Source organism: Anabas testudineus, chromosome 24, assembly GCF_900324465.2.
Source record: "Anabas testudineus chromosome 24, fAnaTes1.2, whole genome shotgun sequence".
NCBI lineage: Eukaryota > Metazoa > Chordata > Actinopteri > Anabantiformes > Anabantidae > Anabas > Anabas testudineus.
Window position 1 is genome coordinate 19,108,289 of NC_046632.1, and position 15,950 is coordinate 19,124,238.

The 15,950-nt window shown below is 43.7% G+C and overlaps 2 protein-coding genes across 2 annotated transcripts; one reads left to right on the plus strand and one right to left on the minus strand.

Annotated features, from left to right (window-relative positions):
- Positions 1–597: 597 nt before the first annotated feature.
- On the plus strand, positions 598–9,276 carry adam17b (ADAM metallopeptidase domain 17b). Its single transcript, XM_026340619.2, is given in 19 exon segments — positions 598–901; positions 2,152–2,284; positions 2,376–2,509; positions 2,785–2,873; positions 2,975–3,155; positions 3,328–3,458; positions 3,542–3,628; positions 3,747–3,857; positions 4,013–4,157; positions 4,248–4,339; positions 4,784–4,936; positions 5,343–5,542; positions 5,641–5,744; positions 5,833–5,967; positions 6,597–6,727; positions 6,805–6,972; positions 7,103–7,159; positions 7,517–7,783; positions 7,785–9,276. Coding segments are annotated over 19 exon segments (2,535 nt in total). The 5' UTR covers positions 598–813; the 3' UTR covers positions 7,914–9,276.
- A 173-nt stretch (positions 9,277–9,449) lies between these two features.
- Positions 9,450–15,761, minus strand: cpsf3 (cleavage and polyadenylation specific factor 3). The gene is made up of 18 exons (XM_026340620.1): positions 15,561–15,761; positions 15,175–15,238; positions 14,988–15,085; positions 14,629–14,757; positions 14,226–14,403; positions 13,947–14,036; positions 13,676–13,826; positions 13,134–13,309; positions 12,896–13,054; positions 12,644–12,790; positions 11,918–12,070; positions 11,735–11,843; positions 11,508–11,606; positions 11,203–11,297; positions 11,012–11,099; positions 10,862–10,928; positions 10,447–10,543; positions 9,450–9,905 (listed from the first exon to the last, which is right to left on the minus strand). Exons 1-18 carry the CDS (start codon positions 15,629–15,631, stop codon positions 9,816–9,818), a joined length of 2,061 nt encoding a protein of 686 aa, XP_026196405.1. The 5' UTR covers positions 15,632–15,761; the 3' UTR covers positions 9,450–9,815.
- Positions 15,762–15,950: the final 189 nt, after the last annotated feature.

Below are 15,950 nucleotides of genomic sequence, written 5' to 3' on the forward strand. Positions count from 1 at the left end.
TGTTTGTTCTATATTTTTATTTGGTTTATTTAATTTAGTATATAAATTAAAAAGTCCAAGATGGCGCTGCAGGAGCAGCAGCTAGTTACGGCAGCTCTCTCTTCTCTTTTTCCTTTTCTATTCTTTTTTATTTTATTTATTTTTTATTACTTATAACATATTATATATGTTAAGTCGTAATAGTGTATATAGTTGTAGATTCTCGTTAAATGTTTATTACTTTTGTATTTTTGCACACCCTCTCATTCTTTTTGCACATTGCTGTTGTTCTTTTTGCACTGACCTGCTGTAGCAATTGAATTTCCCCAATGTGAGATCAATAAAGAATATCTTATGTTATCTTATCTTATCTTAATTTACATTTTTGACACATCCATTTGTGTGTTTCCTAATACATATATGAATGTATGCTGTCTGTCTTGTTCTTAAAGTAAATATTGAAGTATTTCAAGTGTATAAAGTATTTATCATTACGTGTTTTTCATTTTCTTCACATCTGTCACATTTTTACCTCGGTACCGTTTAGCGTCCTGAAGCAGATGGGGCTTTTATTGTGAAGCAGTGGACTCCACTTCCGTCCCGCAGCTCCCGGTTCCCGCCAGCTTCACTCGGCTGCGGTTCGTCTTCCTGGTTCTTGCGGAGTTGGGGGCGTTTTGTGCGTGTTTCTTAACTTAGCTAAGATCTAATGTGGTCGAGATTTAAGGGTTTTCCTTCAGAAATGTGTTTTTAATCCGAGGTTTTTATCTAAACTGTCGTTAAAGTCGTAAATCTGACAGTTTAGTGTGAAACAAGCAGCGACGGCCGTTTTCCATCATGAGACAGGAGCTCAACGTTTTAACATTTCTGACAGTTTTAATCGTTTCAGCTGAAGCACAAACGTCTTCAGAGGATGAAGAGTACAGTAAGTGTTTCCAACATGGTTTTAAGTTGATGGAAATATCTGTTTATAACTCCAACCCTGACATTTGTAAAGTACGGAAGACAAAACCTGACAAAACTAAACCTTTAACCTTCTGAATCTGTTTTTACTTCTTACTGTCTGTCTTACTTCCTACTTACCAAGTGTTTCATATCTCTTGTCAAAATGATTAGATTAGAATTCAAAGTTGATTTTTAAAGAGGATTTTACAAACATTACTAATGACATGTTTAATCTAAATAATGAAATGTGGTGTTTTAGTGACTGTTTACTTATCTGTCTGGTTTAAATCTGGATCGTCACTGTCACAACACACAGGTTTGTTAAAGTGTGTCATAAGATAAGATGCGAGATCAGATGAACAGTTGTCAGTAAAAAGTGAAAACCAACCCCCAACAAAGAAACACCGATCTCACAGGTGATGAACAAAAGCATTCTTCAGCTGGTTCTTTTTGAACTCTTTTGACTCTGAGACACTTGCCCGAGGGCAAAAGCGGATCATCAGAAGGAAGATAAACAATTTCATCGTTTATTTTTTGTATTTATAATGAGGTGCATCATTCGATTAGCCATCCTGTCAACAAAGTTAATTTCTGAAGATGTTAGAAGAAGAGTTGTTGCTGCTCAACAGACTGGAAACTGTAAAAGAGGAATTTCTACAGAGTTTGGACTCCACCGGTCGACCGGTCAACCACACACTAAGATCACACTAAGAGCAGGTGTGTATAGTCCAGGAGGTCCTCAGGGCAACGTCCAGGAAACTAAAGACCTCTCTGGCAGTTGATAACTGAGTCACCATCAGGAGAACTCTGAACAACAATGGTGTTGATGTCAGAGCTGCAGGAAGCCGCTACCTTCCAAAAAGAACTGCCAGTCTACAGTTTGTTCAGCGACACGTGGAGAAACCAGAAGCTGCTGGAAGAAAATTCTGTGGACACGAGACCAAAGTGGAACTATTAGCCTTGAATCAGAAGCTGTTCTGTTTGGTGATGGCCAAGAATATGAACCTGATCCTGTGTGTGGTATGTGGTGGTGGCAGTGTCATGATCTGGATTAGTTTAGTTTGTTTTTATATGTGGTAATGTAGATTTTTGTATTTCTTGACATCAGCCCAGACTAAACCAGGCGTTGACTACAGGAAATCTCTCGGAACCTGTTGACCAAATGGTCCTATGACAGAGTTTGGGGATCTTGGATCTGTCCGACCTTCAGCTGCTCTGTTTCCTCCTCAGGTTCTCTCAGGGCGATGCTGGATGACTTCGACGTGCTGCCTCTGTCCAGCCTGCAGTCTCACTCCATCCGCCGACGAGACGTCCAAACTCAAACTCATGTGGAGAAAACCCTCAGCTTCAACGCCCTGCAGAGGTCAGAGGCCACATTTTGTGCAGGTTTTAGTCACGTTTGGTCCATGAAATGTGAGGAGCTCTGAACTCATCTTGTGTATTTGTTTGTGTAGGCAGTTCAGACTGTACCTGAGGACCAACAACGAGCTGTTCACTGAGGATTTCAGAGCTGTGGTTGTGGACGAGGACGGCCGAGAGCAGAGTTACCCGCTCAACAGGCATAACTACTTCACAGGACACGTCATTGGTAAAACTGATCACCTCTGACTCTGTATTAAAGGATTTGTGTCCTACTAACAAGTACAGTTTCCTTCTCTTCGTTCAGCGTGAGCTGAGCAGAGGTTCTAGCCTAAGTGGCCTAAACAGCATCACAAACTGATCTTCAAATATTTACTGGACAGCATTCCAGATGAGCTTTGAAGGACAGATAAGTTTAACCTTGTAGAGATGTATGAAAGTGTTGAGAGATGAACTGTTGATGGTTTGGATCTGCAGCACACAGGGACTGTTTTTCTCCTCCAGGGGAGGAACACTCTCGGGTTCAGGCTCATATAGACGACCACGAGTTCTCGGCTCACATCCTGACAGGCGAGGCGGAGTACAATGTCGAGGTATAAAATATAAACGATTACGTGTGATGTTCAAATAAAAAAAACAGAAGCGTCAGGTGTTTCCTGATGTTCTTCTTCCTCACTCCTCTCTCTTTCTGCAGCCTCTGTGGAGGTTCACGTCAGCGCCACCTGATGGTCAACTGCTGATTTATCGCTCTGAGGACATCAGAAACATCAGCCGACTGCAGCAGCCCTCAGTCTGTGGTTACATGACCTCTGACCCCAGCCACCTCCTCCCTGACAGCATTAGAACAGCCATGACAGAGGGCGAGGAGGAAGACGGTCAGTAGATTATAATGACAAGATTAGACTTGAATATGAAAAATATTTTTACAAAATAAAATTTCATGTGAAAACAAGGACTTTTAATTTTTTGAATTTAATAAAATGAATCCAGTAATATCACTGAAAAAGCTCCGTACTGACTGTGTTTCATCTGTGTTTACCTGGTCAGAGTCTGTGTTCAGGGGGAAACGCCAGGCACTTGATCACAGCAAGAACACCTGTCCTCTGCTGCTGGTGGCCGACCATCGTTTCTTTAAACACATGGGCCGGGGGGAGGAGAGCACCACCCTCAACTACCTGGTCAGAACACAGCATAAACACCAAACACTGATTCCATTTTAGTTTCCACACCATGAGGTTAAACAGCCTGACTGTGTTTTCAGATCGAGCTGATCGATCGTGTGGACGATATCTACAGAAACACGTCCTGGGGCGATGACTTCATAGGTTACGGTGTCCAGATCCAACAGGTGAGGAGCACCGTGGAGACCAACGAGCATGAAAACTGTCTTTGAAAACCTCACATTAAAACTTCAGCACACTTTAAGGTAATGTGCCGTAAACTGTGCTGCTGTGTCCTCCTGTCAGATCATCATAGAGAAGAGTCCGACTCCTGTAGCTGCAGGAAAAAGTCACTTCAACATGAGGGGAAGTCCAGTAGAGGGCAGGAACGTCTGGGACGTCAAGAAACTGCTGGAGGTAAACACTGACATGCTAACAATAGCCACAGCTGTATGTCAACTTGCTGATGTTTGGTGAACATCGGTTGGTTCGGTGGCCGGAACTAATGAGAATCTGTGTTTTACGGTTTAGCTCGTGAACATGTCCTCTTCTGTTGGTTTGTGTCCCTGCAGCAGTTCAGTGTGGACATCGCAGAGAAAGCCTCCAACGTCTGCCTGGCTCACCTCTTCACATATCAGGACTTTGACGAAGGCACTCTGGGCCTGGCCTACGTCGCTCCGTCCAAACTAGACATTCCTGGAGGTCTCTGCTCCAAAGGTTGTGTCCCGCTGCTTCACCGTCCTGCTCTGATTATTGGAGAAGAAAGACTCAGGTGGTGTTAACAAAAACTGTGTTTTCCTTCTGCAGCGTGTCCATCGTCTACAAACGAACAAAAAACTATCTACCTCAACACAGGCCTGACCAGCACCAAGAACTACGGAAAGACCATCCTGACCAAGGTGGGCTGGTTTCCAGGAAACTGGTGACCAGGTCGATCCTGATCCTGATCACAGGATCTGGAATCGTGTAGCAGTTTAAGATCTTAGTCACAGAAGGAGATTACTGAGTTACACTTACAGTTAGTGAAATGATGATGATCATCAAGAGGATTAAAAGTGTCCTGAGGAGGGGCTGGTGGTTGATTGACTGTGTTTGATAGTAGAGCTGCAGCGAACAATAGCTCATTTATAGACACACAGCATATGTTTGTGTTCTAACTGTACACGTAGAAATAATTTAAGTTCAAAATGTAGTTAAAAGTTGAAAACAACTTGTAGTACTGTTGTAGTTACTCATACACAATCAGCAGGATCATTCAACACAGAAGTAGAATCTCTGTATTATGTGAGAAAGAGGAAGTCTGCGTCTCAGTTCTACAAAATATCTCGCTGTTGTCTCTACAGGAAGCAGACCTGGTGACGACTCACGAGCTCGGTCATAACTTCGGAGCAGAGCACGACCCTGACGACATGCCGGACTGCGCCCCCCGAGAAGACCAGGGAGGAAAATACGTCATGTACCCCATCGCTGTGAGCGGAGACCACGGCAACAATAAGGTGCTGCCTCCTGTTGTGTCTGCAGGTTTATGACACCAGAACCTTCACGGTCCTGAGAGATGGTTTTATTGATACAGTTACCGACCAGTGCAGCGTTCCTCCTGCTTCTAGAATCCTCTGTGTACGTGGAGACGTTCACCCCTCTGCTGTTTCACGCTGCCACACCTGCATGTAAACCACAACTTCACTGAGACCAAACGGCCACAGTCCCTTAATTCTAGTTTCTTGGGGACAAGGAAAATTGGAATTACTGGGTTAACTACTGGGTCTCTGAACTTCGCATCAGTCAGCTGCAGAACTTAACTAGATTTTATTCAAAATAAGGGAAACAGAGAACTGAACAGTTTGTTGATTTAATGGATTGAATTGGTCAGTAACTTGGTTTAATTCTCCCCCGTCTGTCCAGCTGTTCTCTAACTGCAGTAAACGCTCCATCCTGAAGCGTCTGAAGTCGAAGGCTCAGTCTTGCTTCAAGGAGAGGAACATTAACGTGTGTGGAAACTCTCGGGTGGAGCAGGGTGAGGAGTGTGATCCTGGACTGCTGCACATCAACTCTGATCGCTGCTGCACCGCAGAATGCAAATTGAAACCTGGAGCCCAGTGCAGGTCAGAGACTCGAACAGTTTCCAGTCGTATGTCTGTTCTCTCCACGTGTCGGCTCGTGCTGGCGTCCTGTCTCTTCTGACACCTCGCTCTGTGTTCAGTGACAGGAACAGTGCATGTTGTAAAAAGTGCCGGTTCGAGGCTAAAGGTGAAATCTGTCAGGAGCCCATCGACGCCACCTGTAAAGGACACTCCTACTGCACAGGTCAGCTGGCAGGTCAAAGGTCACAGGCATGTGATTAACTGATGTGTAGAAGCTCTGAGATGTGTTTGATGTTTGTGTGCGTCAACAGGAAGCAGCAGCGAGTGTCCTCCTCCAGAGAATGCAGAAGATAAAACGCTGTGTTTGGACAATGGAGAGTGTCTGAGCGGGGAGTGTGTTCCTTTCTGTCAGGCTGTCCTAAAGCTGCAGCCCTGCGCCTGCAACGGTACCAGACTGAAACGTTCCCTGTTTGTTTAAAGCTGCTCCAATGACAGTGAGTCAGTCTGTGTCTTGCTGTATAGTTGAGTAGGTTTCCCTCCAACACATTTCAGCAAGAAGCAGCTATGAAGGGAAATGCTGTTTTTACACCTGCGCCTCATGTTCCAGGTGAAGTGAGACCAGAGCACAGATACTAGACCTATTGTTAAGTTCATCTAAACTATAATCACGTCAACGCTGTTTTGAGACCAGCATGATAAAAACAGAACCTTCTGTGCATTTTCAGTCGCTCATCTGAAGTTGGGTCTCGGTACAGGTGCGGGTAGCAGGTTCACTTCACCCAATGGGTTAGGGTTAGTATGATTACCGAGGTGTTCCCAGCCCAGATGAGACATATAATCTCATCCATGTTTTCTGGGTTTCCCTGGGATCTCCTCCCAGTTGGACATCCTAGGAAGGCGTTTGCCTCCTGATAAGATACCAAACTACCTCAGTTGACTCCTTTGATGCGAAGGAGCAGTGGTTCTGTTCAGAGCCCCCTCTCAATGTCTGAACCTTTTCCCAAAACACATAACTGGTTCTATGACATTAATAGCTGCAGTACAGAACCTGTATCTGCTTCTGTTTTCCCTGCAGAAACCGACTCGTCTTGTAAAGTCTGTTGTAGGAGCAGCAGCGGCGCCTGCGCTCCGTATCAGAACGAATCAGGCGACTTCCTGTTCCTGCGTAAAGGCAAACCCTGCACCGTGGGCTTCTGTGACGGAGCGGTACGTCTGAATCACAGACTGAAATCTTCATGTTGAAGTCAGCGTGTGATAATGTGGGGGGGCTGTTGTCTGTGCAGGGGAAATGCATGAAGCAGGTGCAGGACGTGGTGGAGCGACTGTGGGAGTTCATCGAGAAACTGGACATCAACACGTTTGGGAAGTTTCTGGCTGATAACATCGTGGCTTCTGTGGTGGCGTTCTCTCTGCTGTTCTGGGTTCCTCTCAGCATCCTGGTCCACTGTGTGGTCAGTGTCATCAGAGCAACAGTATCAGTACCAAAATACTCCCAAGTTACTAGTAAAGTATCAGCTCAAAATCAAATTGAACGGTTGAATGATCAGAACTGTGAGACTTGTTGGATTTTTTCACTTTCAGGACAAGAAGATGGACAAACAGTACGAACAGACCACCAAGTCCCTGTTCTTCCCCAGTGTGAGTGTTTAGCACACTTTTAGTGATTCAATGCGTTTATGTAGTAATTTATGGTTTTATGCAGTTTTTCCTCCTCAGACAGTTTCTCAAAAAGAACTCTGCCGTCAGCTGCTGAACAGGAATCACGTTTCACTCAAGAACCATTAGTACGGACAGGTCCTCATGTCAGTAGCTAGATCGAGAGATGAGCGGCACCTGTACGAGGAGCTGGGTAGTAGATTCAGAGAGGGGGGGGCATCAAGTCCACATCAAAGAGCTAGCAGCAGGTTTCTGTTTGACCCTCAAACTTTATCCTGACATCACAGAAACCTCAAAATCACCGTCTCCTCCTTTAACTGTCACCCTTCACTTTCCCAGAATGCCGAGCTCCTGAGCAGCCTGGAGTCCGCATCAGTTCGGATCTACAAATCTCCAAGCTTCCCCCCTTCTGCCGCTGCCCCGCCGCGCTTCCAACCGTGCGGCCCCCTGCAGACCAGCACCCCTCCAGTCTCCTGCTCCGAACCTGGTCCCGGCTTTTGTCACGGCCCCCCTCCTCTGGACAGCCCCCGCATGGCCACCATCCAGGAGGACCCCAGCCTAGACTCCCACCTGGACGAGGGGGCTCTGGAGGAGGCATTTGGGCGTCTGGGGGGGGGGGGCTCAACGCTCCTTCGAGGACCTGACGGAGAAAAGTGTGACGAGTCGCAGCGAGAGGGCGATGCTGTTCAGACTGCAGAGACAAAACCAGATCAAGACCAAGGAGACCCAGTGCTGAGGGGGGGTCCTGTCAGATATCAGTGGGTGGGGGTTTCTGTTTGAGACTCTTTAAACTCAGGTGTAATCACAGTTTCACTGCTTTTTTTTTTTTTTTTTACCCGACGTAAAATTTCTCGTTTTTGCTGATGCTGGAATTCGACTGAAGAAAGCAGCAGATTCACGGACGACGTGTAAAAAGTTACAAACCCGGTTATTAAATTCAAACAATTCAATTCAGCGTCTCACTCGACACCTCACGACCCATGACCTTCACGACCTACACGACTGTGACTGTAATATTCAGAAATACGTATTTATGCTGCCAAAACTGTTCCTCTTTATCGTGGTGGCCTGTTTTTCTGTGACTTGTCCATTTCCATCAGTCAATCCAAATAAATAATAATTTCATTAAGCTGCAACAGAAATTACCTGATTATCAATACTGAACATGAAACTGAAAATATTCCCCCCTCCCACCGTCAAATATATATTTTTGTATTTTTTTAAGCTGTAATGTCTATTTGACATAATTAATGACTATATTAAAGGGGAACTTAATTCATTTACCTTAGACTCAAAGAAATTATCATTTAAAAAAGGCAGATTAATGAAGAATTTAGAATTGAAAACACTTAGTTCAAATTCAAATATTTCTGTCCCTAGACTCTTGAAGAATAAAGAAGAAATTGAAGAATGCACACAGTGAGTACTTTAAAAAAATCAGTGTAACTGAAAGATTTTGACTTACTGTGACTATTTTTAGCATTTATTTATTTGGTTCTTGGCCGAGATGGGCTTCCATATTTGTCAAATTATTATAAATGGTTGTTTTTTTTATTTTGTGAAAATTCCTGTAGTTGATCTTTTGCTTTCAGACACGTTAACTTGGAGCAGCAGTGTGTCTGAAAATCACTGTACCACAGTCACATGTTTAAACCTGACACAAACGTTAAACCAAACTCCAGTCAAAAAATTGATAATTTACTGCTCTTTTCAGTGGGAGAAGTGAAACTCTTTGGTACCAGATTTTATTTCGATGAAATCTGATTGTATTTTATTAATAGTGTGTTGTTTTTGTTGAAACTGCCAAATGGACTCATGTATTTTATATTTTAAAATGACAATCAGCGAGAGCTCAGCGTGCCTTTTCTTTCTCTGTGGTATTTAAATGCACTACAGTCAGTATTTTTAATGTTGAGTATTAAACACGTGTTGAGTCGTGTACACTGTTTGTTCATACATGTTCTGTGCACATGAAGCTTTTGTTGTGTTTACTGAGTATTATTCATTTAAAGGTCTGCACTGTGTTTATGTGACGGGAAAATAAAACTTTTAAATATTGGTCCTGATAAAAGAATAAACATATTATTAGATATAAGACAATCCTGTGATGTTTTACCTTCTGCTGAGGTTTTTCTTTTATTTAACACCACTGAAAACAAATGGATTAAACAGTCTGAAAATAATTAATTTAAAGTCAAAAGTGGAAAAACTCTCTTTCACCCCCAGAATAATTAAAAACACTAAAATACAGTTAAGACTCGACCACAAACTCTCACTGGTCAAATGTTTATTTTCTTTATTAAGAAAAATGTTACTATGAAATGATTCAAGTACAAAAAGCTGAAACTGGTTGATCTCCTGCAACTGATTCCTTTGGAACCAAGTTTCCAACAAAGAGTTTGTCTTTGTTAAAAGAGGCCGTAACACTTATTTATCACTTATACTCAGCATTTAAACATTAACAACTGGTTTTTAAGCAGCTGTAACGTGTTGAAGTGTTTTTACTTCACATCTGGCTACAGCTGCGTCACATGTTCACATGCTGGTGATACTAGATTAATAAGAGTTCAAATAAGGAACAAACAGAATAAACATCATCAGTGGTGCTCTGGTGACATCGCAGAGTGGGCGTGGTCCGTCAGCAGGTGGGGCTGAGGGCGTCGTAGAGCCGGTGCATAGCGACCTCCACCATCTCCCTCAGAGACTCGTCTTCTGTACAGGAGACAGACTGGAGGACAGGGCACAGGTCAGCAGACACATTAGACCACTACTTCAGTAATCTGATTACTGTAAAAACTCATGCAGCAGGTCAGTAATCTGATTACTGTAAAAACTCATGCAGTAGGTCAGTAATCTGATTACTGTAAAAACTCATGCAGTAGGTCAGTAATCTGATTACTGTAAACACTCATGCAGCAGGTCAGTAATCTGATTACTGTAAAAACTCATGCAGTAGGTCAGTAATCTGATTACTGTAAAAACTCATGCAGTAGGTCAGTCATCTGATTACTCAGCTCTCACTTATTTTGTGAGCAAGGCTCGGAGACTGTAGCCACAGGACGCTGCTCGTAGCTGAACCTGTTTTTAACATCACAGGTCTGCTTGTAGTTCCTAAATTTCAAATGTAGAAGTGGAGGCAGAGAAACCAGGTTTCTCTGATCCCTCATTAGAAACCAGGTTTCTCTGATCCCTCATTAGAAACCAGGTTTCTGTTTACTTCACAGGTAAGAAATCAGCTGCTGGACAAAGACGAAGAACGTCGTACGTACTCTGGTCTCTGGGTCGATGACCGCAGCGACTCCGTCCACCGTCACACTCAGGTTTTTACTGTCTTTGAAATTTACGCAGTCGTCCCCGAACATGTCGCTGCAACAGAAAAGTATTTTCTATCAGACGACAGTTTGTTTGAAAAGTACCAAATCCAAAGACTCAACACCTTTTAATAAAAAGTTTGGTTTGATATTTGTGTATTTTTAAAATATTGTTCCTGCAGTTTTTAATCACTCTTAGAAAAGATTTGTTTGGTGTCGCGAAGTGTGCCAGGTGGGTGGAGGTTCAGAGAGTATCAGGAAACCTAATTAAAGCTGAATCTCGCTGCTGGTTGGTGCTGTATTTCTACAGACTCCACCCGACTGGCACTTGAGGCACTGTAAAACAAACGTCCACCAAGGGTTCAGTACTCACTGCAGCATGAGAGCCAATCTCTCTACAAACATGTCCGTGTCGAACGTTTCCTTCCTGCCTTCGAGAACTGAAACAAACACAAATCATTAAACAAGTGTTTGTGTTGATCTCAGGAATCAAAATACAGGAGGCTGTGCTGCGTTTACTGACACTTCTGGGCATTGGGGTTGGACTGGACCTCCAGGACCACTGTGGTGATGGCGTCAGCGTACATGTCGTTGAGCGGGTTGGCGATCCACTGAAACGAGAACATCATACGTTCAGAGACAGAGTCAGACACAAACACTGATCTGAAGACAGACAGTTTGTGTCTCTGAAGACAGACAGTTTGTGTCTCTGACCTCCAGCAGAATCATCCCGGCTTCATGCACCAGAGTGATGTTCTTGAAGATCCTCACAGTGATTTTCTCAGCTCCCTCTACTTGCTCCACGTCTCCTGAAAACAAAAAGCACATGAATGAAAAGACTCTGCTCACGTTGTTATGATCGTAACAGATCTGGTCCACTTCCATATGTGGTCTTGGATCCGCTCCTGGGTCTTTATTACTGTGCTGTTACCAGAGCAAAGTGAGGAACTTAAAACCTTAAATCTGAGCATATGTTCAAATGGAGCTGGACTCGTCACTAAATGGTGCTGTTGACCCACCTGCGAGGTTCCGCAGCTGACTGACCAGCAGGGAGATGGGTCCGGTATACGGGATGGCCAGAGTCTGCGTCACTGTGCCCATCGACAGATCTGTGTAGTCTGAACACACCGGAGAAGAAACAGTAACCCTGGTTTGGAGCTGGATTCAGTTACTGCTGCTGATGTGATTTTGTTCTTTGGTTTAATTAATAAAGTTAAACAACAGAAACATCCCGGGTTTTACTCACTGGAGAGGTCGGAGGGGGTCAGGATGTGATAGTTGAAGTTTCTTTTCACCAGGATCCCAGAGACCCTCTGACCTTGAGCACACTTCCTGTCAGCCAGCGAGCCCATCACCTGCAGCAGAGCATGCTGGGAGTTAATAACCTCACAAAGGACCAACACTCAGTTCTCTGTGGCCTCAGACAGACCTTAGCCAGTTTCTCTCCTCTAAAGTTGAGCGTGACGGCCTCTGTGTTTCGCGGGTTGTGGACTTCGATGTGGACCTCGTCGTTATCTTCGTACTCACGGATCAGAGCCGCCTTCAGACGGGCCATCTCGTTCTGCTCCCCGTGGACCAGAATCTGAAGACACCAAAGCAGAAAGGTGAGCTGACGTCCACACGTGTTAAATTTAGAAGAAATAGTAAAATGTAGGCTTAAAAGGACAAGTTCAGTTTTTCAAGTGTGTCTGTCAGTGTGTAGATCCATGTTTGTCTGTAATGATTCTTTACAAGAGTTCTCATAATGTGTTTCTAAAGTAAGTGACAGGGGATGAAATGCAGTGTCGTCCTCCTGTGCCTCCCATCCAATCAGCAAAAATCACTAAATACTTTAAATGATTAAAGTGAAAAATCTAAACGACCGAAAATGTAAAATAGCTAAAAGCAGGAAATATTAAAGGGAAAGAACAGGAACTAGTTCAAGACTAAAGAAAGAAAAACTAGTAAACTGAACAAATTCTAAAGATGGAACAAACAGTAAATAGAGACCTCAAATAATTTCAGAGAGAATAAATCAAACAAGTTAGAGCCTCTCACTTTAAGAACGATTTGTAAAACTGTGAACTTGTCCTTTAATTCTTCCAGTATTTCAGCTGATATAGTGACAACATGGTGCACACATGTAGACAGATGTGTGTGCTGATCATGTGATTACCACGTGCGGAGGTTTGAGCGCTCGGATGAACTCGCTGGTCTGCTGGTAGTCCGTGTGAGCAGAGAAGGAGATGTAGTCCACCGACATCTTCAGAGGAAGCTTCTGACCCGACATGGTGTTGATCTCATCGGGCTCCGTCATGATGTGCTGAAACAAATTGTACATTAAACCATGGTCTTTTCTCTTTTTACCTCGTTACACTAGATTCAGAAGTTACGACGCGTTTGTCCTGGTCCTCTGGTCTGAACTCACCTTAGCGAGCGTTCCCTCCACACAGTATCCGGCGATGATGACCCCGTTCCTCTTGTCGGTGCACCAGCTCTCGAACAGCTCTCTGGACAAGCCGCTCTGCATCATACCAGGAGACGCCATCACCACGCTGGGGCCGATGTCGTCAAAGTGGTCCATGCTCTGAAACACACAGGGACATGAAACAAGTGTGCAGGGTTAAAAGCAACCTACCTGTGTTTCCACAGCACCTGTCACTGACCTTCAGGTTGCTGATGTGCTTGAAGACGAAGGGGTTGTTGATGTTGATCGCCTTCCGGATCTTGTCGTTCATGGCGTTGATGTAGGTTTGGTAGACAGCCATGCACTTCCTGGCCAGTGACGAGGCGTAGTAGATGGGGATGTCGTGGAGTTCTGGGTGGTTCTGCCAGTACTCATCTGGTTCAAACACACAGAGAACACTTATATAGAACCTATAGAAGTTCAAAGAGGGAAGTTGGGTGTCTGATGGAGCATTTTAAAGTCTTTAAACATAAATCTGCAGTCGAGTTGAGTTTTTGTGACACGTTCACGTGTTCAACATGTTGCGTCTGCACACAGAACGTTTTGATTCAATGTAGATGTTCACTGAACAAAAACACTTTTTAATCTAAATTATTATAATTCACCTGAAAACATTTCAAGATGAAATTCTGCAGGACAACTGGGTTTAAGTTTTGTTGTCTGTGATCAATAAAATGCATGCTGGGATACTTGTCTATGTCTAATGTGGACACAGAGGGAGACAGAGTCAGGTCACCTCACCCAGGATCAGAAGCAGCTCCTGAGCTCGTCCCAGAGCGAAGACGGGAATCAGACACCGCCCCTCCCGGTTCACGATGTCGTGGACAGTGTTACAGAACCGAGCTTCTCGCTCCTCTCGCTTCTCGTGTATGTGAGTCCCATACGTCGACTCCTGACAAACAAAGAGAGAGAAGACGATGTAATAACTTTTAAATCTACATCAACCAATGGGATTTAAGCTGCAGGTCAAAGGTTCTTGAGAGTCGATCAAATGATGAATCTCTGGACTCACTGTGATGAGGATGTCTGGTTTGACACTGGGAATCTCTGCTGCCATCAGATGTCTGTCCTCCTGACGGGAGAAATCTCCTGTGTACAACAACTATACACACACACACACACACACACACACACACACACACACACACACACACACACACACACACATATATTTGTAAGTACAGGTGAGAATGAATTCAAACTTTAAAAGCTCAATGAATATCGGCTGCATTTGTTTGATTTTTGCTCCTGACTTTTCTGTACGATGATTCATGTCACCAGTGGCCGTTACCTTGACACCAGCAATCTCAATCATGAACATGGCGGCTCCGAGGACATGTCCGGCGTGGTAACACCAGAACTTGATGCCAGCAACATCCTTCACCTCGTGAAAGTTGATGGTCTCAATTTTCTCCATGCTCTCCTCCAGGTCTGTCTCTGTGTACAGCATGTCGTCTGCAGAAATGTTACTGCAACAAACATCACACATCGCTGTTAAAACACAACACACTAAAATATCACATATGATGCCTTGTTTATCTAAGATTTTGTCCAGGTGGACACTGGGAACTGAAACTGATTCATAAATAATTAAGAAATTTGTTTTTATTTTATTTTATTAAACTTTAATTTTGATTAAATTCCCCGTCTGTAATTCATCATTATGTAACTCAGACTCAGGTGGAACGTCTTACCTGACTTTGACATAGTCGGACAGCAGCCAGCGGTAGATGGCCTTGGTGGCGTGAGTCATGAACGTTCGTCCTTTGAAGCTGGTCTTCTGCAGGAACCAGGGAAGAGCTCCACAGTGATCCAGGTGAAAGCTGAGGAAGGAGCAAGGCCAGCGTGTTCATTTAAACAATATACATCCAAACATAATTCTGTAAGACAATTATCATCTAATAGCGGGTAAACAGTGTAGTGGTAAGATCACCACTCTCCTTGTGGGAGTCTCAGGTTCGCATCCATCCTGTGATTCACCTCCTTCCACAGTACAATAAATAATTAAAGATTGTACAGAGTGTGTCAGCGGAGTTAAACTCTCTGAACTCACTGGCTGATGAGCAGCAGGTCAATCTCAGCCGGATCGATCAGGTCGATGTACGGCAGCGCGTCCATTCCCTCCAGACCAGGATGGATCCCACAGTCCAGCTACAGGACAACACAAACACACCGATGTGACTCTGGACTGACGATGATGTTTACAGCTGCTGTGAGCAACATAACAGAGATGGTGTTACCATGATTTTCCTCCCTTTGAACTCCAGGATGATGCATGATCTCCCCACCTCCTGTCCTGCTCCTCTGGACACAGACAAACAGAGACAACATCATTTTTATGTCCAACTAAATGTAGCCATGTCCAGGTTTTACATTTAGACTTGGAGCTAAACCTCGTAACATTAATTAACCAAAGTCACCAACACATTAGACAAAGACTGAACGATTTGCTGCCAGATTGTATTTGCACATATCAAACATGCAATTAAATGACCAAAAACTCCATTTTAAAAAGAAGCTATTGTAAAGCAGCACATTAGGTTTGCTGATACAAACTAAATATGTCAGTTTGTGAATAGTTTGGTTTTTAGCGGGTTTAATTCAACTAAAAGTTGTTTAAACTTACAGCGGGCGGATGAGCAGTTGGTCACTTTCCTCCGCAGGAACAGTTACATCAGATTTACGTTTAGCTGCCATGTTTACTTTGATCAACCTGACGAATATTACAAATATTACACAAATACTAGTTCATTCATGGTAACTCAAGCTAATACGCGCGACGCTCTAGCTCTGCTCTTGTGTTACCTCCGGTCCGCGCAGAAATCTGTCCGTGTCTCACAGCGGTTACAACTTTAGTTCCACTTGAATCTTTTCATTCCTGCCTGGAAAATCTAAATAATAACAATAAAAATAAGATCAAACCAACTGATGGTGTTCTTATTATAGTACTTCAACGAGAGACAATTTCATTATTTATTTTTTAAATGTGTAAATAAAAATCTGAAGTTCTACTGAG

What these genes read in the sequence shown, in the direction of transcription:
- cpsf3 (XM_026340620.1), bottom strand. Translation starts at nt 15,631, where the DNA reads ATGGCAGCTAAACGTAAATCTGATGTAACTGTTCCTGCGGAGGAAAGT. An exon ending in AACCAGACATCCTCATCACA is followed by an intron (nt 13,827 to 13,946) that starts GTGAGTCCAGAG and finishes TTTGTTTGTCAG; the next exon opens with GAGTCGACGTATGGGACTCA. An exon ending in CGCTCAAACCTCCGCACGTG is followed by an intron (nt 12,071 to 12,643) that starts GTAATCACATGA and finishes TGGTGTCTTCAG; the next exon opens with ATTCTGGTCCACGGGGAGCA.